This window comes from Mobula birostris, chromosome 16, assembly GCF_030028105.1.
Source record: "Mobula birostris isolate sMobBir1 chromosome 16, sMobBir1.hap1, whole genome shotgun sequence".
NCBI classification, from domain to species: Eukaryota; Metazoa; Chordata; class Chondrichthyes; order Myliobatiformes; family Myliobatidae; genus Mobula; species Mobula birostris.
The window spans coordinates 8,163,054-8,187,011 of record NC_092385.1 but is presented as its reverse complement, the minus strand read 5'-3'; the positions used below and the strand labels follow the sequence as shown (position 1 = coordinate 8,187,011).

The following is a 23,958-nucleotide window of genomic DNA, read 5'->3' as shown; positions in this document are numbered from 1 at the left end:
ACTGCCACATAAATCAGTACATTAAAAATAAACTTTCAAGAAACCATGTTGCCTTACACTTGAGACATTTCAACTGAGAGGCTAATCTTAGAACTATACAACAGTACAGAGGGCCACTTGGCCCACTGGTTCAATGTTAGCCCTCTTTCAGACTTCACTGGCTGTAGACACTCAGGCAAGCCCGAAGAGCATGAATCTTTGCTGAAAGAAATTATTTAGTACATAAGATTAACAGTAGCTCCTCACCCTGTTAGACTTGCTTAATTCTCTGCCGGTGTCCTATTATTCTACAAGTAATGCAGGGCCTATATGTCAATTTGCTGTGCTTGTCGCTATCAAGTGATCTGGTGATTGCTTGGTTGCTGCAGTATGAGAAGTGTGAAATGATTGCAGGATGGATTGAACAGATGAACATGAAAGGCAATATTACAGAGCTTGCAGTAAAACATAATGAGGGTTGTGTCTCAGACGCTACCGGCTTCCTAGGTTTTAGAAAATTACAGAGTGCTTTGACACGTTTGTATTGCTGCCTTTAATACAAATATAAATCCCAAGTGGCTTCATCGTTTGATTAAAAACAAAGGCACTATTACACTGAAGGGGGGTGAGTGGTGGCAGCTGATGATAGAACCATTGGTGAGGGTGTAGAGCATATGAAACCATAAACACATGAGAATATGCTGATAATTGTCTGAGCTTGAAACATCGACTGTTTATTCCCCTCTATTGACACTGCCTTACCTGCTGAGTTTCTCCTGCATTTTGTATGTGTTGCTCAATATGAAACTACAGATAGAAAACAAAAAAAGATTGTTCTGGCTTCATCAGAATACTTATGTTGAACTCCTCTGAAACACTACTGTTAAAATTAAAAAATTACCAGGTTATCAAAACACACGTACTTAATTGAAGTATACAGAAGTCAAGACGGTGATGTGTCAATAAATACATGGATAATTGGGTTGCTCAGGTAATAGGACAACAAGAGGGCATAGCCTCAGAATAGCAGGGTGCCTTTTTAGAACAGATGAGGAATTTGGGTAAGTTGGATAAGTCACCAGGACCGGACGAGATGTAGCTCAGGCTACTGTGGGAGGCGAGGGAGGAGATACCCGATCCTCTGGCAATGATCTTTGCATCATCAATAGGGACAGGAGAGGTTCCGGAGGATTGGAGGATTGCAGATGTTGTTCCTTTATTCAAGAAAGCGATTAGAGATAACCCAGGAAATTATAGACCACTGAGTCCTACTTCAGTGGTTGATCAGTTGATGGAGAAGATCTTGAGGGGCAGGATTTATGAACATTTGGATAGGCATAATATGATTAGGAATAGTCAGCGTAGCTTTGTCAAAGGCAGGTTGTGCCTTACAAGCCTGATTGAATTTTTGATGATGTGATGAAACACATTGAAGGTAGAGCAGTAGATGTAGTGTATATGGATTTCAGCAAGGCATTTGATAAGGTACCCCATGCAAAGCTTATTGAGAAAGTAAGGAAGCATGGGATCCAAGGGGATATTGCTTTGTGGATCCAGAACTGACTTGCCCATGGAAGGCAAAGAGTGGTTGTAGACAGGTCATATTCTGCATGGAGGTCAGTCACCAGTGGTGTGCCACAGGGATTTGTTCTGGGACAGGTGCAAAACTGGGCTGAGAAGTGGCAGATGGAGTTCAACCCTGATTAATGAGGTGGTTCATTTTGGTAGGTCAAATAGGGCAGAATATAGTATTCATGGTAAGACTCTTGGCAGTGTGGAGGATCTTGGGGTCCAAGTCCATAGGACACTCAAAGCTGCTGCGCAGGTTGACTCTGTGGTTAAGAAGGCATACATTCAATTGGCCTTCATCAATCGCGGGATTGAGTTTAGGAGCTTAGAGGTAATGTTGCAGCTAAATAGGACCCTGGTCAGAACCCACTTGGAATACTGTGCTCAGTTCTGGTCACCTCACCACAGGAAGGATGTGGAAACCATAGGAAGGGTGCAGAGGAGATTTACAAGGATGTTGCCTGGATTGGGGAGCATGCCTTAAGAGAATGGGTTGCGTGAACTTGGCCTTTTCTCCTCAGAGCGATGGAGGATGAGAGGTGACCTGATAGAGGTGTACAACTGATATTGAGTGATAAGGAAATGGCTGAGGCATTGAACGACTATTTTGTGTCGGTCTTCACAGTGGAGGACACGTCTAATATGCCAAAGAAGGATGTTATGGACGAAATGGGAGGTGAGGACCTCAATAAAATCTCTGTCACTAAACAGATAGTGATGAGCAAATTAGAGGGCCTGGCCCTGATGGGATACATCCCAGGGCGCTGAAGGAATTGGCGGAGGTTATAGTAAACACGTTGGTAATCATTTATCAAAACTCTCCAGACTCTGGGCAGGTCCCAGCGGATTGGAAGACAGCAAATGTCACGCCACTTTTTAAAAAAGGATGTAGGCAAAAGATGGGCAACTATAGATTAACGTCTGTAGACAGGAAAGTGCTTGAAGCTGTCATTAAGGAAGAAATAGCAAAACATTTAGAAAGGAGTGGTTCCATTAGACAGACGCAGCATGGATTCAGAAAGGGCAGGTTCTGTTTGACAAACTTACTGGAGTTCTTTGAGGACATAATGAGCGCAGTGGATAGAGGGGAACAGGTGGATGTCATATACTTGGATTTCCAGAAGGCGTTCGATAAGGTGCCGCACAAGAGACTTATAAATAAGATATGGATGCATGGAGTCGGAGGAAGTGTATTGACATGGAGAGTGGATTGGTTAACCAATAGAAGGCAGAGAGTTGGAATAAATGGGTGTTTCTCCAGTTGGCAGTCAGTGGTGAGTGGGGTGTCACAGGGGTCAGTGCTGGGTCCGCAGCTGTTTACCATTTACATTGATGATTTGGAAGAGGGGACTGAGTGACACTGAACTGAATGGAAAAGCAAATTGTACAGAGGATGTGGAGAGTCTGCAGAGGGATATAGATAGGTTAAGTGAGTGAGCCAAGGTCTGGCAGATGGAATACAACGCTGGTAAATGTGAGATCATCCACTTTGGAAGGAATAATAGAAGAGCAGATTATTATTTAAATAGTTAAAGATTGCAGCATGCTGTTGAGCAGAGGGGCTTGGGAGTGTTTGCTCATGAATCGCAAAAAGTTGACTTGCAGGTACAACAGGTTATTCAGAAGGCAAATTGAATATTGGCCTTCATTGCTAGAGGGATTGAATTCAAGAGCAGGGAGGTCATGCTGCAACTATACAGGGTACTGATGAGGCTGCACCTGGAGTACTGTGTGCAGTTGTGGTCTCCATACTTAAGGAAGGATAAACTGGCTTTGGAGGCAGTGCAGATTCACCAGGTTGATTCCAGAGATGAAGGGGTTAACCTATGAGGAGAGATTGAGTTGCCTGGGTCTATACTCTCTGGAATACAGAAGAATGAGAGGGGATCTTATAGAAACATACAAAATTTTGAAAGGGATAGATAAGATAGAAGTAGGAAAGTTGTTTCCATTGGTAGATGAGACTAGAACTAGGGGACATGGCCTCAAGATTCAAGGGAGAAGATTTAGGATGGAAATGAGAAACTGTTTTTCCCAGACAGTGGTGAATCTGTGGGATTCTCTGCCCAGGGAAGCAGTTGAGGCTTCCTCAATAAATATATTTAAGAAACAATTAGATAACTAAGGGAATTAAGGGTTATGGGGAAAAGTCAGATAGATGGAGCTAAGTTTACGGACAGACCAGCCATGCTGTTATTGAATGGTGGGGCAGGCTTGATGGGCTGGATGGCCTTCCCCGCTCCTGTTTCTTATTTTCCTATGTACAAGATGATGAGAGGCGTTGATCGTATGGATGTTCAGAGGCTTTTTCCCAGGGCTGAAATGGCTAGCACGAGAGGGCACAGTTTTAAGGTGCTTGGAAATAGGCACAGAGGAGATGTCAGAGGTAAGTTGTTGTTGTTGTTTTTTTTTTAACGCGGAGAGGGGTGAGTGCATGGAATGGGCTGCCAGTGACCACGGTGGAGGCGGATATGATAGGGTCTTTTAAGAGACTCCTGGTTGGATACGTAGAGGGCTATGGGTAACTCTATGTAGTTGTAAGGTAAGGACATGTTCAGCACAGCTTTGTGGGCCGAAGGGCCTGTATTGTGCTGTAGGTTTTCAATGTTTCTATGAATTGCTTTAGCCAGAGGGTCGTGAATCTGTGGAATTCATTACCACAGACAGGTGAGGAGGCCAAGTCTTTACATATATTTAAGGCAGACGCTGACAGATTCTTGATTAGTCAGGGCACGAAGGGATACAGAGGGACGGCAGAAGATTGGTGCTGAGAGAGAAAATGGATCAGCCATGATAAAACGGGGGAGCAGACTTGATGGGCCAAATGACCTAATTCTGCTCTTATCTCATGGTCTTATTGCTACCAGTGCTCCATTCTGATGCAGTTTTTTACAAAATAAACTTTATTCATAATTTTAAAAAATTACAGAATAAAGCATTTGATGCCTTTTCATTCCTAGTCAATACTTTCAGTACTGTTCTATTACATTCTTCTACATCACAGCACCGTGGTCTCCTGGAGTGGGACATTACAATGATTGAGGGTTTCCTCACCCAAGCCGGTCTCTCCCTATCCAGTAGTGGAAGAACCCTACACCACAGTCCTTCCCCTCTAAGCCCTTGCGGTGGCTGCACCAAGTTTCACTGCATCCCCCCTTCTGATTTTTTTTTAAACCTGCTCTATTAAAGTACCTCAAAAGATCATGAAATGCAGGTGGCTTGTGTTGATATCAACACTAATACTCTAGGATTGATTGTGTGACTGAGGCACTTTTGAGTGCGAGTGGTGTTTTATAATGTAAATGTATTCACTTGCATCGACTGGGTCCCTGCAGTATGTGTACCCAATGCTAGTCTACCAGACTATGGAGGGATTAGACATTGATGGAAAGGAGGGCTGAGGTTACAGGGCAGCAGCAAGTCGAAGTGTGGATGTAAAGCAGAGAAATGTGCAGCAGCCCAATCTAATCATTTCCTCCTTTGTTTGAGAACAAACAGCTAATTAAAGCTTCGCACTAAATCCTTGTTCTGTGTTCATTCTACATCTCCTGCTGGTTGTTAATTTACTAAAGACCAGTACACCCATCAGTTACCATTCCCACAGGGTCCTAATGCTCTGCGTCTGCAGTACAACACAATGCTAATCAAATGCTCTAATGGCAGACTCCAAGATTTGTGTACACATTTAACTCTGTTTTATGCTAGTCATACATTTCTACCAACTTCCAAGTGTTGCCAGAGAAAAGCTGAAGAGAAAAAACTGATGGCCAAGTCCCAGCTATCTTCCAGTTTAAGGTGGCACTGATGAATCTCAATCACTTCTGGCTGGTGGCCAATGAAACAAATAAAACAACTAAATACTTACTTAATCACTTTTTCTGGTAAACAGTCATCGCCAACAAGGGCCTGCATCTTCCCTGGTGAAGGGTCTCAGACCGAAACGTCGACTGTACTCTTTTCCACGGATGCAGAGTTCCTCCAGCATTTAGTGTGTGGGGCTTGGATTTTCAGCATCTGCAGATTCTCTCGTTTGTATCCTCCCTTTGGATTAGGGTGCAATTTGATCTGGCAGAACAGAGGAGAGGCAAGGCAGTGGGACCGTCACCAAGATCAAGGAAGACCAGAGGTTCGACTGATTTAACTGGCAGGCCAAATAGGAAAGGTCAGTGGGGACAAGGCCCCAGAATATATTAAAGTCATGAACCCGATGTTTGGGCGATTTAAGTGCTGGGAGGAATCAAGGCAGCAGGGGAAGTGACTGAATCCGATGTATAGACAATGAGTTAAGCGCTGGGTCAGATTGTAAAGGTCAGGGTGTCGGGGCCTGAGTAGAGGGAAGGGCTGGTTCAGTTCACTGCTCCAGTGAGGTTTATTTGGCTCTGTGCCAAACTGAGGGTCTGTGGACGGGCTCTAACTTCAGAACATTACTTGCCTGAGTTTCTTGTTTGCATGATTTGTTTCTACCCCCCCCCCCCACACCCCGTACATTGGGGGCTCGACGGTCTTTGTTTTCATGGGTTCTTTAGGGTTTCTTTGTTTTGTGGCTGCCTGTAAAAAGATGACTCGAGGTTGTATATTGTACACATACCTTGATAATAAATGTACTTTGAAATAACACTACAGGTAAGGGAAGATGCTTAACTTGAGCCACATGTCTGAAGTACAGAATCAGGGCAGAAATTCCTGATGACTCCCACTTCTCCAAAACATACTCAGTACGTACAAAATAGAAATTCCAGGCCTTTCAGCCCATAATGTTGTGTCAACTTTTTAACCTACTCCAAGATCAATTTAACCCTTCCCTCCTACATAGCCCTCCGTTTTTCTGTCATCCGTGTGCTTAAGAGGCTCTGCGAATGAGATGGGCAAAAGTCCCGTTTTTGAGCGGTACTTCTCTGACTCTAGGAGTCTCTTAAACATCCCGAATATATTTGCTTCCATCACCACCCCCAGCACAGGGTATTCCATGCACTCCCCACTCTCTGTGTCTAAAAAAAAAGAACCTACCTCTGACATAACACCCTATACTTTGCCCCAAGCACCTTAAAATTGTGCCCCATTGTATTAGCTGGGGAAGGTGGTCTGCTCTCCACTCAATCTGTACTTCTTATCATTTTGTACACCTCTATCAAGTCACCTCTCATCCTCCTTTGCTCCAATGGGCAAAGCTCTACCTGGCTCAACTTCTCCTCATAAGACACGCTCTTCAATGCAGACATTATGATTCATGCTCCCCTTCTCTGGCACTGTATTCTGATTAACACACAATTAAAGTACAGGGAGACTTTGATTTAATTATTGCAAAGCAACAGTACATGTTCGAGAATCGTTACATCAACACTTGCACCAATAAAGAATGAAATGAATTCAGTGCTTAAAGCAAAAAAGTTTCAATTTTTAATAAACTAAATCACAGGAACAGCTAATCTTGTCAACGCAGTAGTCTATTAAAACAAGTTAGCCACATTTTTTTCATCAGATGGTGAAAGAACTGCTGGCTATTTACTCGCTTCAGTTCAATTGCATTTTCCCTTCTGGGAATGTACAACGTCATAAAGATCAAAGTGGAGAACAAATAAACTTGCCACAATTAAACAAATCAGCGATTAACTTCTAACTTCCAACGTTCAATGTGCAAACTGCATCCCAGTGGTCTCAGGCTGTGTGGAGCTTCTTGGCCACAGGCTCCTCTGTCTTCTGGAGCCACATTTGCATTAATCCCACTCTCTTCTTTGGAGTCTCCACCTTGACTGGCGTTGATCTTCCTGTATCCGCCACTTCCTTCTTGGGTGAAGAGCTCTGCAGCCAGTTCTTCATCAGCCTGCTGCTGGCATTGGGTTTGGGTTCCTACGGGAGGCAATGGAAGCACAACAATTAGACCCAAACTCAGTGGGCACAGTAGCGTAGGAGATAGCATAACGCTATGACAGCATCAGAAACCTGGGCTCAGTTCCCTCCATCGACCCCAAGGAGCTCGCATGTTCTCCCTGTGGCCGCGTGGGTTTTATCCGGCCACTCTGGTTTCCGCCCACATTCCAAAGATGCACGAGTGAGGGCTAACTAAGTTGTGGGCATGTTGTGTTGGCATGACAACACTTGCGGACTGCCCAGCACAATCCTTGGGCTGTTGTTTTTTTATTGTTTAGCAATACAGCACAAAGCAAGTCCTTCCAGCCCTTCGAGCCACACTGCCCCATCAACCCCTGATGCTATGGTCCGGTGCAGGTAGATGGGTCCAAACAGAGAAACAGATTGGCACAGACTAGATGGGCCAGGAGTGTTACCGTGCTGTTGTATTCTATGATATCGGCCTGTGAAACCACTGACAGAACATCAAACTTGCTTGTACTCAAGGAGAAACCTGGATTTCCTACAGCAGTTCCTTACGATTCAGCACCATTAATAGAACAAAACAGAAAATAACACAATAAAGCTGAAGCCAAGCCACACAAGAACAAAAGCCTGGCTAAAAGTGGTGGCTTTTCACATGCATCACAACAGGGAAAAGGTGGTTGAGAAGCTTTGAGGGGGGAGACCAGGAAGCAAGGTTCAGTTGGCTGGAAGAAAGGACACCAGTTATTGCACTAGAGGAACAAAGAAATTGATTTTTAGAGCTCATTGTCACAGAAAGAAAAAAAAATGAACTGAAAGCAACATTAAAATCAGGCACTACAGTGTCAAAGAACAATTATGGGAGTGATGGTGTCTGGAACTTGATACAAGCTGGGGCAGGAGGAACAGAGGTTACCTACTAATGGAGAGGAGAACGATGAACCTGCACTAAACATTCCAAGGCTAGAGGGAACATGGATGGATGAGCCAGGGTAGAACCAGGCTATGTTACATGGATGAAATTAGGCAGTGACAGTGAAGAGCGCCAAAAGCCAGCGTAGCCTCAGTTATGACAGTAAGGCAATCAGTTTAGTTCTGTTTTGGAGATCTGCTAGGTAGAAAGATAGGTTATAAAGGCGCAAGTTCAGAGTAAATTTATTATAAAGTACATATACATTATACAATCTTGAGGTTTGTCTCCTAAGTCACGAAGCAACCCCAAAAGACCCCATTTTTTAAAAAAAAACATCAATGTGCAGAGAGAGAAAAAAAACAAATTGTGCAAACAATAAACACAAGCAGAGAGTGTTCTGAACTGAAGTCAGCAGAGGATCCATCCCCAGACCCTCAGTTCAGTGCTGAGTGGAGCAGCAAGCAGAACCAGTCCGGCCCTCACCTCTGGCCCCGACATCCCGAACTTTTCAATCTGCTCCAGCGCCTAAATAGTCCAAACATCAGGTTCAGTCACTTTGAGGCTTGGGCCCTGCCTCCTCGATGTGGCCTATACCAGACCATTTCGATTTGGCATCATGTTTAAATCGCTGTCCGAACATTGGGTACAGTCGCTTTAGTACACTGTGGGACCTGGACCACAGAAAGCAAAAGGTTTGCTATTCTGAATATATACAACCAAACGAAACAACGTTCCTCTGGACCAAAATACACTTATCACACACAGCACATGTAGCAGTATATTAACTCACCACCTAACTAGAAAATATTTCAATAACCAAACAGGATGGAATTATAGACACCAGGCGTGAAAATGCTGTAAGAAACAGAAATCCAGAAGACAAAGGAGCAAACTTTGACCATCGAAAAGAGTCTGTCCCATTTCAGATGACTCCCTGACGACAAATTGAACAGAACAAGGCAAGTGTGATGAATGAGAGATGACAGAATATGCAGTCAAGGGGGCAGCGGGTGGGTGAAGATGGATAAGGAGTTTGTCACAATGACATACAACCACATTATTGTCCTTCCACAATCTGACCTCATTAACAAACTAATTCCCCGTGTATTATTATTGCTTAATTTAATTACTTTCCACTAATCAAAATGAAAGTAATCAATTGGAGGTCTTTCCACCACAGCTGAAGGGCAGACGTGGAGTTAAACCATAGGCTGCTCAGCATTTAATAAGAACATGCGTGGTTCATAAAGAGATTTCAAATGAAAAACAGCGGTGAATTTGCCCCCTCCTGGCGTATTGCCCTTCTAGCTCCAAACCAAGCTGGTTAGCTTCCTGCAGCTATCCAAACAGCCCCACGTGTGATCCCTGACAATAAACTTCAATCTGCGATCCACGACAATGAACTTCAGAAGGCACAAGCCCCTCAGGAACGTATAGTGGTGGGAATTGAGCCCAAGTCCTTGCGTGTGGCGACAGCATTTTGCTAGCCTCTCTGTTGATAAAGAGCTTCCTCCAGTACGGCCACAGAAGGGGTGCCGGCTCGAACCCGAGTCTCAAATTTAATGTCACTCAGCCAGGACACACCAGACAGCGCACAGGTGGGATGGAAGCAGGATGATACATGGTGTGCATGCTTCAGCTCTAGAGCAGGCAACAGGCATCGCAAACAGCATGGGACTGAATTACAACGGAATCTGACATCTCTCTCCCCAGTAGCAGAGTGCAAGCAGCTTGTCTGAAGCACACTGGGCTGTGCACTCTCATCTCTCAGCAAGCCAATCCTCGGCTGCGTCGCGTTCTACTCTGACATTACTGCTTAATCGGTCTTCGTTCAGCGCCGGATTACTGCAGCCACAGTGACATCCTAGTCACTGTAGACATCGCACTTGCACTCAACAGGGGCACAAGGAAAAGCATGCATGTAATTGTTATGCAAACACTGAATCCATTTGCTATGCAACTACTGTTCAATAAACCTTAATTATGCTGCCAACTATAATTTAATAAAGCAATTTTAGATTGAAAGCCAATAAATATATACTTATCAAAGTAACACGTTTCAAATTGTGCAAAAATGCTTTTACACCAATTGTTTGTTAAGATTAAATACAAGTTAAAGCCTTTAATTTGGGGCACTGCCGTAGCATAGCAGTTAGTGGGACGCTGTTACAGCTTGGGCCACTGGTGTTCCGAGTTCAATTCTGGCATACTCTGTAGGGAAGTTTGTACTTTCTTCCCGTGTGGGTTTCCTCTGGGTGCTCTGGTTCCCTCCCACAGTCCAAAGACGTACCGGTTAGGAGATCAATTAGTTATTGTAAATTGTCCTGTGATTAGGCAAGAGTTAAGACCATAAGATATAGGAGGAGAAGACGACCATCCAGCCCATCGAGTCTGCTCCGCCATTCAATCATGGGCTGATCCAATTCTTCCAGTCATCCCCACTCCCCTGCTTTTACCCCATACGCCTGATGCCCTGGCTAATCAAGAACCTATCTATCATTGCCTTAAATACACCCAATGACTTGTTAAATCAGTGGGCTGGTGGGCAGCTCAGCTTGGTGAGCCAGAAGGGTCAGTTTTGCATTGTATCTCTAAATAAATAAATAATGAGATGCCGTGATCTGGAAATGTATTCTGATTTGTTAAATTCTTCCACTGCATTGAACTGAATTTATATGCAACAACCTTTTTCACCACTAGATGGTATTGTCGCACCACATTCAAATTGACAGGCGGCACCTCACCACAAAACCAATTCTAATCCGTTCAAATTGTAGAGTTGATGAGGTTTAGTGTTGGTGATCTAATCCATTCTATCTTCTTCCACCTACAATGTAACGAAGCGTACTACAGGAGTCCAATCTTGTAACATCGATCACACTACCAGAGTTTGAACACAAGAGATTCCATAGATGCTGGAAATCTTGAACAACACTCACGTGCTACATTGGCGCCGAAATGTGTGGTGACGAGTGCAGGCTGCCCCCAGCTCACCCTTGGGTGTGTTGGTTGTTAATGCAAACAATGCATTTCACTGTATGTTTTGATGTACCTGTAGTAAACCTGAACCTGAAAATGCTGGAGGAACTCTGTGGGTCAGGCAGAACCTCTGCAGGGGAATAAACAGTCGATGTTTTGGGCCAAGACCCTTCAGCAGGACAAATATGACAAAGCTAATCTTTAAATTCTTTCAATCAAAACTGTATGCAGTCCCTATTCATCCGTTAAAGTTTACTCACAATTTCCCTACTTTTATACTCCTAGCAATACACAGATGTTGGGAGGATTTTATTTCTTTCCAAGAAGATTTGAATTTATTCATAGTACTTGAAATAGGGACAATAACTGAAGATTTTAATTCTTTTGAATTCTCTTTCCCAGAACACGAGATGAGGTTGGGTGGGACTACAACTAGAGGTCATGGGTTAAGGTAAAAGGTGAAAAGTTTAAGGGGAACATGAGGATAAGTTCCTTCGCTCAGAGGGTCGAGCGGGGAACGAGCTGCCAGCACAAGTGGTGCATGCGAACTCTCCTTCAAAGTTTAAGAAAAGTTTGGATAGGTACATGGATAGTAGGGTTATGGAGGGCTATGGTCCCAGTGCAGGTCGATGTGAGTTGACAGTTTAAATGGTTCAGTACGGACTAGATGGGCCAAAAGGCCTGCTTTTGGGTGGTACTTTTCGATGATTAAGAGCATGAGCAAATTTAAAGCAGAATTTTTGTGCAGAAGGGAACATAGGGATAGGGGAATTTGTAAGAAATGGAATGATTTCTAAATCTTACTAAGGAACCAATGTTTTTTTTAAACTCTCACACCTTAAAGGGCCTGGAATTCCTCTTCAGTGCACTGAAGCATGGTTTCTGGGTGAAAGTCATCCACAATACCCAGGAAGGTATCAGACAGAGTCTGAAGTCATGTGGAAGAGGCGAACCTGACAGACAAGCGGACATAGGGGGGTGGCTGCCCCATACAGAGTGATAGGTGAGTGGAACGCACTGCCACGATTGGCGATAGAGGCAAATACATTCGGGACATTTTAAGATCAAAAGACATAGGAACAGAATTAGACCGTTCCACCCATTAAGTCCGCTCTATCATCTGATCATGGCCGTTTAATTATCCCTCTCAACCCCATTGTCCTGCCTTCTCCCCATAAACTATTAAACCATAAGACACAGAAGCAGGGGATCAGCAGCTCGACAGGCACTTGCATGGAAGACTATGTGGGACAGGCGGGTCTGATTGACCTTAGAGTAGGTGAAAGGGCTGGCACAATATCGTGGGCCACAGGGTCTGTACTGTTTGATATTCTAACACACAGTCAAGCTATTCCTGCTCCCAGTTCCCAGGAGCCCGGTGTTTTTATTTTTTGTACTGAGCAAGCAACTCTATTTCTACATTACTGCTCCCCATAGCCATTTTTTGCAGACATACAAACCGCTGCCACGTGTCAGAAGGTTCTCTCCGGATGGGTGAACTTCAAAATTCATTGCGTGATCCATCACCACATTTCAATCTCAGCCTCGCTGTCTCTGTCTATGGCACCGTTGCTCTTAAGAGAACACTGTGTACATGCCGATGTGTCCCTGCCACACGGCAACTCCAGCTTGATGGAAAATTGACATTAGAAAAACTGCTGCAGAAATAAACTTCAAGCAGTGTGTGAGAGACACCCACATAGGGGGTCTGCGGGGAGAGAAGAGGGAGAGAGACAGGCACACACACAGACCTCCACAGGTGGCCTGCAGGGGCGGGGGGGGGGGGAAAGAGACACACAGACCCACACAGGGATTCGAGGAGGAGAGAGACAGAGACACAAAGACCTACGCAGGGGTCCTGCAGGGGAGAGGGGAGAGAATGAGAGACAGACAGAGAGAGACATGCACAAGGGGCAGAGAGGAAAGAAAGAGAACCCAACCCACACAGGGGTCTCACTGGGTGGGGGGGGGAGGAGGAGGGAAGAGGACGGGGGGGGGGAAGAGAAGTGGGGAAGGAGGACACACACACAGACCCACACGGGGAGAAAAAGAGAGAGAGCAGAGACCTACATGGAGGTCCCACGAGGGGGGGGAGTGGAGGTGGAGGGGGAGAGGGAGACAGACAGACAGGTCCATACGGGAGGTCCTGTGAGGGAGAGAGAGACCGAGACCTACACAGGGATCCTGCCAGGGGACAAAGATAGAGACAGAGACACACACACTGGGGGAAACGCTGGGATGATTGGAGGAAAGCATATGGGGGATACCAGAGGGGAGGTTTTTTTCCCTCCTCACAGAGAGTGGCAGGTACATGGAACAACCTGCTCGGGCTGGCCATACAAGCAGATACATTAGGGACATTTAAGACAGCCTGAAGCAGATGCATGAAAGAAAAATGGAAGGCTATGTGGGGGGGAGCACACAAAATACAGAAGAAACAGCGAGTCAGGCAACATCTACACAGAGGAACAAACAGTGAAGAGTCACAGTGAGGGGGAGGGGGGAGGGAGAAAGGAGTACAAAATGGCGGGTGATAGGTAGAACCAGGTGATGGGAAAGATGGTTGGTGGTGTGGAAGGAGGGAAGGGTTAGATTGATCTTAATGCAAGTTGAAAGGTCTGCACAGCATTGTAGGCCCAATAGCCTGCACTGTTCAATGTACTATATTCTCTATCTAATTTTCTGCATATGCCAGGTAGTCAGGCTCCCACATTACTTTAGAAATTTAAATCAAGCATCACCCAAGTGGAGAGAAGAAGCAGAGGAGCTCGACTGAAAGCAGCATCTAGTGAAACATGCCCAAACAGCAGGAGAAGGATCCCACAGTAAGGGCCGGACAGACCGAGATTTACACTGCTGCACAGAGGCACATTCAGAACACAAATCCCAAGAATACCACGCCTGCCTCCGAGGCTATGTGCCCACATGATCAGGCTAGCACTGAATCAGGAGTTGCTGGGCGGTGTGGCTCGAAGGGCCAGAAGAGCTCACTCTACTCCACACTGTATCGCAATAAAAAAAATTTTAAATGCTACAGCATCGTATTTCTTTGTTTTCCTGTACATGCTTGCAAGAAAACGAACCTCAAAGTAGTACATGATAACTCTCACACCTTAAGCAGCCTGGAACCCCTCTTCAATAAATCAAAGCACCGTTTCCTTTTTTTTGTATGTCCGTGCGTGCGTGTGCAATGTTGGCGGGACGATGTCTTTTTCATGCCTTTACAAGGCACGGAGCGAGAGAGAGACTGTGTGGCGCGCCACTCCTCACACAGACATTTTGCAGTATTTTTCCTTTTATTTTACGAGGTCGAGTTGCGATCTCGACACTCAACCCGGCACGGATGGAAAGCGTGCTCAGGAGCAGCCCTGACTGGGTTCGAACCCGGGAACCTCCGTTCCGGAGTCCGGTACTGATGTCATTGCGTCACAGTAGTTCAGACCACTCCAGAAGAGATCAGGCTCAGTGTCTGAGGAGTCACGTGGAAGAAGCCAGCCTAACAGACAAGCAGGCATAGGGGGATGTCCGAGGTAGATTCCCCCCAATACAGAGTGGTAGGTGAGTTGGATGCACTGCCAGGGGTGGTGGTAGGCACAGGCACCTTGGACTTGAGTCCTGTGCCAGGGTGCCTGTGTGCCTAAGGAAGAGAGGTGTGCTCAATCTTTAGGAACGTTGAAGCCCAGCTAAGGAAGTAAAACAAGGTACGTATCCAGATGAGGATGTGTTAAATGTGATCCAGTCCACATCCGAACAGGCTCCATTTACATCTGGAGTCAGGCACGAAGAATGGGCAAGATGTAAAGGATAGGACAGCGAAAATCAACGAGGGGACCATCAGGGTCTCCCTCCCCCTCATTTGTGACAGTTACTGGGTGCACTGTAGATGAAGAGCCCCAAGCATTGTGGAAATCCCTCCCACCCATCCCACAATCTCTGACCCACTACTGTCAGGGAGGGAGGTACAGGAGCATCAGGACAAGGACTGGCAGACTGGGTAACAGCTCCTTCCCCCAGGCTGGGAGACTGATGGATACAGAGAAGGCCAGCGAGCTGGTTACTGTACCGTGTACCTATGCTGTGGACTTCACAGACATTTGATGAGCTTTTTATCTAATTTTTTTCATTGAAATACAGCGCAGCAAATGCCCTTCCAGCCAGCAATCTCCTGATTTAACCCGAGCCTAATTTACAATGACCAATTAGCCGACCAACCGGTATGTCGTTGGACTGCAGAAGGAAGCCTGAGCATCTGGAAAAAACACAGTCGGGGGAGAACGTACAAACTCCTTACAGACAGTGGGAGGGAATTGAACCTGGGTCACTGGTACTGTAAAGCACTGTGCCAACCACTGCGCTACTGTACTGCCCCTTATTTGTGGTAATACTTTGTTACATGTCCTGTGCATGATATATGTATTATGAGTGCACCATAGCCCGGTTTGTGTTGGCGCGTGGCCAAGTGGTTAAGGCGTTTGTCTAGTGATCTGAAGGTCGCTAGTTTGAGCCTCAGCTGTGGCAGCGTGTGTGTCCTTGAGCAAGGCACTTAACCACACATTGCTCTGCGACGACACCAGTACCAAGCAGTATGGGTCCTAATGCCCTTCCCTTGGACAACATCCGTGGTGTGGAGAGGGGAGACTTGCAGCATGGGCAACTGCTGGTCTTCCATACAATCTTGCCTAGGCCTGTACCCTGGAGAGTGAAGACTTTCCAGGCGCAGATCCATGGTCTCATGAGACTAACGGATGCCTATATAAAAGTCTGGTTCATTTGGCTGTATACATGTACAGCCCGGGTGACGGGGCGGAGATACATCTCTACCAAAGTGTGAGGCACTCCTACCCTCCGAAAGCCTGCAGGTGACCCTTGGGCAAGGTTTAGCACCTGCTTAGCCCCCCCCGCCACTGATCAGGGTCACGTGAAGCCATGGGATGGTCGTATGAGCAGCTGATGCATGTCACTAGTGCTGGTTATGCGACCACTGACGCTAGGCAGACAATCGCTGAAGATATTGATGACATCTGGGGTCACCCGTCTTGTAAAGGCACTGCCCAGAAGGTGGCAATGGCAAAACACTGCTGTAGAAAAATTTGCCAAGAACAATCATGGTTATGGAAAGACCATGATCAACATGACATACAACATGGCACCACAGGAACAATATCTACAGTCAAATGACAACAAACTTAAATGTGAACTTGAGGTGGGGGGAGAACCTGTAACCTACAAATCTGCATCTAAGGAAGCAAAAGTTGTTCTTAAATAAATAACTAAACCTTGCACCATCTTGCCACCAGGTATCTTTGAGTTTAGAAAACACAAAACTCTCACCTTTTTCATTTCCAGTTCTATGGGTCTGATGCACTCAATGTTGTCATTCCTGGAGTTATTCACCAGGGTGGAGACTGGGTAAAGAGCAATACATTCTGTTGGGTGGATCAGTTTGATGGCCTCCATGACGGATATTTCACCATAATCCAGCCATTTGTGCACAGCGTCCTCTCCATCCAGAATAGCAGGCATCCTACACAGAGAGAGCGAGGGAGATTCACATTAAGCCTTGCTGTCTTTCAAGTACTAGTTGATACACCACACCACACATTCTAGGCATAAGGGATATCTAGTGGTTTAAAACTTCCACCTGTTCTGCTCCTTTAATACAGTAAAAGTTACACCGTCCATAAGACATAGGAGCAGAATTAGGCCATTTGGCCCATCAAGTCTGCTCCCCCATTTGATCATGGCTGATCCATTTCCCTCTCAACCCCATTCCCCTGCCTTCTCCCTACAACCTTTGACACCCTGACTAATCAAGAACCTATCAACTCCTGCTTTAAATATACCCAAAGACTTGCGCCCACCCCCCCCCCCGCCAGCTGTCTGTGACAATGACTTACGGAAGGTGCAAAGGAAATTCAGCAGGATTGGAGTGCATGTCTTATGACAACAGGTTGAGCAAGTTAGGCCTTTACTCGCTGGAGTGAAGGAGGACGACAGCTGACTTGATAGAAGTGTACAAGATAAGAGTCATTAATAGATCAACAGTTGGAGACATTTTCCCAGGGTGGAAATGGCTAATACAAGAGTTCAAAACTTCTTTGGTCTTGGGACTCGGGCCAAAATGTTGACAGTTTATTCTCCTTCATGGATGCTGCCCAACCTACTAAGTTCCTCCAGCATTATGTGTTTAGCTCAGATCCTGGTCTGCACAGGTGTCAACTCCACTTCTACGTCTACACACACTTCATAGCCTGCGTCTGCATAGCCACCACCTGCACAGCACGAACATCCACTTCGCTAACTTCCGGTAATTTTTCCACAAGCCTCTTCTCTCCTTTTCCATTCCCCCTTCTGGCTCCCCTCTTACCCAGTCTCCTCAACCGCTCATCACCTCCCTTTGGTGTCCCCTCTGTCCTTTCTCCCATGGTTCACTGTCCTCTCCTATCATATTCCGTCTTCTTCAGCTCTTTACCTCATTCACCCATCGCCTTGTAGCTTCTTAGTTCATCCTTCCTCCTCCACCCACCCATCTTCCCCCTCACTTGGTCTCACCAATCACCTGCCAGCTTGTAGTTCTTCCTCAACATTTTCTAATTTTTCCATTCCTCACTCACGCACCTTCTCACCCTTCCCTTGTCCTCGCCTGACCATCATTTCCCCCTGCATCCCCTCCTCCTTCCCTCTCTCCCATCAGGTTCCTTCTATTTCAGCCCTTGACACTTATCTCACCTCCTAGTTTCTCACATCATCCCCCACCTCACCCTCACCTGGCTTTACCTATCAACTTCCCCTCCGCCCCAACACCACGTTATTCTGGCTTCTGCCCCCTTACTTTGCAGTCCTGTTGAAGGGACTCCGCCCGAAACGCCGACTGCATATTCCTCTCCACACATGCTCCCTGACCCGCTGAGTTCCTGCAGCAAGCACTTTGTGTGTGTTTTGCTCTGGATTTCCAGTATCTGCAGAACCTCGTGTTCACTTCTCCTTACCTCTCGTGTACCCAGCTCATGGCTTTGGAAGCACTCACAGTGATGATGGTGTGCGTATAGAGTTCCTCTCCCCCGCTAGGAGGTCTCCAGCAGTCAAACAGCCCAGCCATTGTGAGCAGGCGCCGGCCCTTCCACTCTTCGCCATCAACCTGAATCATCAATAAACAGTTAATCCACTCCACGGAAAAGTCTAAATCGGACAGAGGAAAAGCATCTGGGAGCAAAAGACACATTTCATAGATATTTATAGAGGCAGACAAGATAAAAACAGGCTCTTTTTAGAGGGCTGAAAAGCCCTCTCTTTAGCGGGCTAGAGACACAGGCTCTTTAGCCCTCTGTGTCCACCCCGCTTACACCATATAGAATGTAGCGATTAGCACAACGCTCTACAGCGCAGGCGATCACCAATGATGGTTCAATTCCCACCAATGTCTGTAAAGAGTTTGTACATTCTCCTGTGACCACGTGGGTTTCCTCCGGGGGCTCCAGCTTCCTCCCGCATTCCAAAAGACACATGGTTACGGGTAGCAGGTTGCGGGCATGCTATTTAAGGTAGAAGTTGATAGATTCTTGATAGTCAGGGCATGAAGGAATACAGGGAGAAGGCAGGAGATTGGGCCTGAGAGGGAAAATGGATCAGCCATGATGAATTGGCAGAGCAGACCCCATTAACCCAATGGGCTAATTCTGGTCCTATACCTTGTGGTGCTTTTGCAGTCGGTTCCCTTTCCTGCCTGGACCTCACCATACTTGTTCGAACAATAATGAACACGACCTGAAATAAACAACTGTTTCTCTCCCTACAGACGCTCCTTGATCTGCGGAGTGCTTCTTGCACTTTCCATTTTCAGGTGTTCAGCAACAGTAGATTTGCTCGAACCCACTGACAATATAAAGACAGGAAATGCTGGAAATACTCAGCAGTCAGGCTGGGTCTGTGGGAAGAGAAACAACTTAATATGTCAGGTCCAGGATACTTTATAATTCTCACATTCTCTTGAGGACATCCCAAAGTGCTTTACAGCCAAAAGTAAACTTCTCAAGTGCAACTTCTCAAATTACTTTATCGTCTTCTTTGGCAGTCCATCAGAGTCAAAGACAATTTGCTTCCACCCCAGTTATGCAGGTTTTGTGATAACACAGAGGTAGATTGAATGAACCGAATATGCCTGGACTCTTTCGATGACTTTGTGCATGGTGTTTTATATTCCCTGTTTTACTTTGTACTTTTTTATTCTTGCTGTTTGCGCAATTTTTTTTTTAAAATCATTGTGTGTGGGGGGGAGAGGGTTAATGTGTTTCTTTGAACCAGCTCCGTGATTTTTTTTGTTTCATGGTTCTCAGTGGAGAAGACAAATCTCGGTTGTATATTGCATATATACTTTGATAATAAATGTACTTTGAATCTTTGATGAGACCAGTGTGGGAGTGGCATTCTCTTCCATTGATGGGGCAGGTCATGTGAGGTGATGGTCCAGGTACATAGGCTAGAGATTCTCAATACCATCCCAAATCTACTTCTCCACTTTGACACAACAAAGAACAGGACCGCACAGTACAGGCCCTTCAGCCCACTGTTAGATGATCAATCTAACACTTCCCTCCAGCAAAGCCGACAACTTTTCTGAATCAATCTAAGAGTCAAAGTTCAAAGTAGGTACACATCATCATATACTACCCTAAAACTCATCTTCTTTCAGGCATTCACGGTAGAACAAAGCAGTACAAAAGAATCAATGAAAAACTATGCACAATGACTGACAAAACTGCATTTACAATAAAAACAAATAAAAATAAATAAGAGTAACATCTATATAATTAATAGAGAATAAAATATAAAAGGAAAATAAGAGGCGCCACACTTATCAAAGTTCAATCTCTTCGTGCACAAACAGTTGGAGCTTGGGACCCTTCTTCTTCACCCTGCAACCCCTCGAACCACCTCGACCGGCCGCCTGGGACCAACAACGGTGGTTGACCAGACGCTCCACACAAGTCCGTCTCTGTCTCCTCTCCTCGCCGAACGCCCCGCTCGGGGTCCGATCCCGTTAGCGGGCTCACAGCACCTGGTCCATCCTCTGTCTCTCCCTCCCGCCTTCTGCCCCAAAACCCCGCGCATACAATATCTTCAGATACACCAAAAACATAACAACTATCCCAATTGGTTCATAACATCTCCTTATTATTCAAAGAAGGAGTCTGAGAGTCTGAGTGGGAGTGCCGAGAAAGACATTTTTGAAATTTTCGTTATTTTTTTTCTCCAACGGCGTTCTGAGAGGCGGGACTGCGCAGGCGTGTGACGTCGGGCAGTGCAGCGCGGCAGATTTAAAAGGGCAGACATCCTGCTTCGGGTTTGATTCGAAGAAGGAGTCTGAGAGTCTGAGTGGGAGTGCCGAGAAAGACATTTTTGAAATTTTCATTATTTTTTTTCTCCAACGGCGTTCTGAGAGGCGGGACTGCGCAGGCGTGTGACGTCGGGCTGTGCAGTGCGGCAGATTTAAAAGGAACAGAGCCTCATAGAGCGGGCAGCGTAGTTTGCGGGCTGCGGAGTGAGCCGGGAGCAGAGTGAAGACTTAAGGGCTTCGGCTCAACGGGCTTAGGCGGAAACAGGCGAGGAAGGTTTGGCATTCATTTTCTGTTGTTATTTGAGGAGAGGGGCAGTATAAGTGTGAGGGCAGTTTGCTGTTCTCGGTGTCGGATGTGGGAGGCCCTGGAGTCTCCAAGCCTCCCAGATGTCTACATCTGCGCCAAGTGCATCGAGATGCAGCTCCTAAGGGACCGTGTTACGGAACTGGAGCTGCAGCTCGATGACCTTCGTCTGATCAGGGAGAGTGAGGAGGTGATAGAGAGGAGTTGCAGGCAGATGGTCACGCCGGGGCCACGGGAGGCAGACAAGTGGGTCACGGTTAGGAGGGGGAAGGGGAAAAGTCAGGTAATAGGGAGTACCCCGGTGGTTGTGCCCCTTAACAACAGGTACTCCTGTCTGAGTACTGTTGGGGGGGGACAGCTTACCCGGGGTAAGCGACAGTGGCCGTGCCTCCGGCACAGAGTCTGGCCCTGTAGCTCAGAAGGGTAGGGCAAGGAAGAGGAGGGCAGTTGTGATAGGGGACTCGATAGTAAGGGGGTCAAAAAGGCGATTCTGTGGACGCAGTCCAGAGACCCGGATGGTAGTTTACCTCCCTGGTGCCAGGGTCCGGGATATTTCTGATCGTGTCCAAGATATCCTGAAGTGGGAGGGTGAGGAGCCAGAGGTCGTGGTGCATATAGGTACCAATGACATAGGTAGAAAAAGGGATGAGGTCCTGAAAGGAGAATATAGGGAGCTAGGAAGGGAGTTGAGAAAAAGGACCGCAAAGGTAGTAATCTCGGGATTACTGCCTGTGCCATGCGACAGTGAGAATAGGAATGCGATGAGGTGGAGGATAAATGAGTGGCTGAGGGATTGGAGCAGGGGTCAGGGATTCAAGTTTTTGGATCATTGGGACCTCTTTTGGCGCAGGCGTGACCTGTACAAAAAGCACGGGTTACACTTGAATCCTAGGGGGACCAATATCCTGGCAGGGAGATTAGCGGGGGCTACTGAGGTGACTTTAAACTAGAATGGTTGGGGGGTGGGAATCAAATTAAAGAGGCTAGGCATGAGGAGGTTAGTTCACAACAGGGGGATGGGAACCAGTGCAGAGAGACAGGGGGGTGTAAAGTGAGGGTAGAAGCAAAAAGTACTAAGGAGAAAAGTAAAAGTGGCAGGCCGACAAATCCAGGGCAAGCATTAAAAAGGGCCACTTTTCAGCATAATTGTATAAGGGCTAAGAGAGTTGTAAAAGAGCTCCTGAAGGCTTTGTGTGTCAATGCAAGGAGCATTCGTAATAAGGTGGATGAATTGAAAGTGCAGATTGTTATTAATGATTATGATATAGTTCGGATCACAGAGACATGGCTCCAGGTGACCAAGGATGGGAGCTCAACGTTCAGGGATATTCAATATTCAGGAGGGATAGACATGAAGGAAGGGGAGGTGGGGTGGCTTTGTTGGTTAAAGAAGAGATTAACGCAATAGAAAGGAAGGACATAAGCCAGGAAGATGTGGAATCGATATGGGTAGAGCTGCGTAACACTAAGGGGCAGAAGACGCTGGTGGGAGTTGTGTACAGGCCACCTAACAGTAGTAGTGAGGTCGGAGATGGTATTAAACAGGAAATTAGAAATGTGTGCAATAAAGGAACAGCAGTTATAATGGGTGACTTCAATCTACATGTAGATTGGGTGAACCAAATTGGTAAAGGTGCTGAGGAAGAGGATTTCTTGGAATGTATGTGGGATGGTTTTTTGAACCAACATGTCGAGGAACCAACTAGAGAGCAGGCTATTCTGGACTGGGTTTTGAGCAATGAGGAAGGGTTAATTAGCAATCTTGTCGTGAGAGGCCCCTTGGGTAAGAGTGACCATAATATGGTGGAATTCTTCATTAAGATGGAGAGTGACATAGTTAATTCAGAAACAAAGGTTCTGAACTTAAAGAGGGGTAACTTTGAAGGTATGAGACGTGAATTAGCTAAGGTAGACTGGCAAATGACACTTAAAGGATTGACGGTGGATATGCAATGGCAAGCATTTAAAGGTTGCATGGATGAACTACAACAATTGTTCATCCCAGTTTGGCAAAAGAATAAATCAAGGAAGGTAGTGCACCCATAGCTGACAAGAGAAATTAGGGATAGTATCAATTCCAAAGAAGAAGCATACAAATTAGCCAGAGAAAGTGGCTCACCTGAGGACTGGGAGAAATTCAGAGTTCAGCAGAGGAGGACAAAGGGCTTAATTAGGAAGGGGAAAAAAAGATTATGAGAGAAAACTGGCAGGGAACATAAAAACTGACTGTAAAAGCTTTTATAGATATGTAAAAAAGAAAAGACTGGTAAAGACAAATGTAGGTCCCCTGCAGACAGAAACAGGTGAATTGATTATGGGGAGCAAGGACATGGCAGACCAATTGAATAATTACTTTGGTTCTGTCTTCACTAAGGAGGACATAAATAATCTTCCAGAAATAGTAGGGGACAGAGGGTCCAGTGAGATGGAGGAACTGAGCGAAATACATGTTAGTAGGGATGTGGTGTTAGGTAAATTGAAGGGATTGAAGGCAGATAAATCCCCAGGGCCAGATGGTCTGCATCCTAGAGTGCTTAAGGAAGTAGCCAAAGAAATAGTGGATGCATTAGTGATAATTTTTCAAAACTCGTTAGATTCTGGACTAGTTCCTGAGGATTGGAGAGTGGCTAATGTAACTCCACTTTTTAAAAAAGGAGGGAGAGAGAATCCGGGGAATTATAGACCGGTTAGCCTAACACCGGTGGTGGGGAAACTGCTGGAGTCAGTTATCAAGGATGTGATAACAGCACATTTGGAAAGCGGTGAAATGATCGGACAAAGTCAGCATGGATCTGTGAAAGGAAAATCATGTCTGACGAATCTCATAGAATTTTTTGAGGATGTAACTAGTAGAGTGGATAGGGAAGAACCAGTGGATGTGGTATATTTGGATTTTCAAAAGGCTTTTGACAAGGTCCCACACAGGAGATTAGTGTGCAAACTTAAAGCACACGGTATTGGGGGTAAGGTATTGGTGTGGGTGGAGAATTGGTTAGCAGACAGGAAGCAAAGAATGGGAATAAACGGGACCTTTTCAGAATGGCAGGC

At 46.0% G+C, this 23,958-nt stretch overlaps 1 protein-coding gene across 5 annotated transcripts in view; it reads right to left on the bottom strand.

Annotated features, from left to right (window-relative positions):
- Nucleotides 1-6,806: 6,806 nt before the first annotated feature.
- Nucleotides 6,807-23,958, bottom strand: part of hmces (5-hydroxymethylcytosine binding, ES cell specific) — an 80,270-nt gene continuing 63,118 nt past the window's right edge. For 4 of the 5 annotated variants that reach the window (XM_072280271.1, XM_072280272.1, XM_072280273.1 and 1 more), the window contains 3 exons: nucleotides 18,262-18,410; nucleotides 16,604-16,796; nucleotides 6,807-7,395 (listed from right to left, as the gene is read on the bottom strand). In XM_072280271.1, coding sequence (XP_072136372.1) covers nucleotides 7,204-7,395; nucleotides 16,604-16,796; nucleotides 18,262-18,410 — 534 coding nt within the window. In that variant the 3' untranslated portion in view covers nucleotides 6,807-7,203. Of the gene's footprint in view, nucleotides 7,396-8,776; nucleotides 8,965-16,603; nucleotides 16,797-18,261; nucleotides 18,411-23,958 lie in introns of all 5 variants that reach the window. The other variant, XR_011889343.1, reaches the window with a different exon arrangement.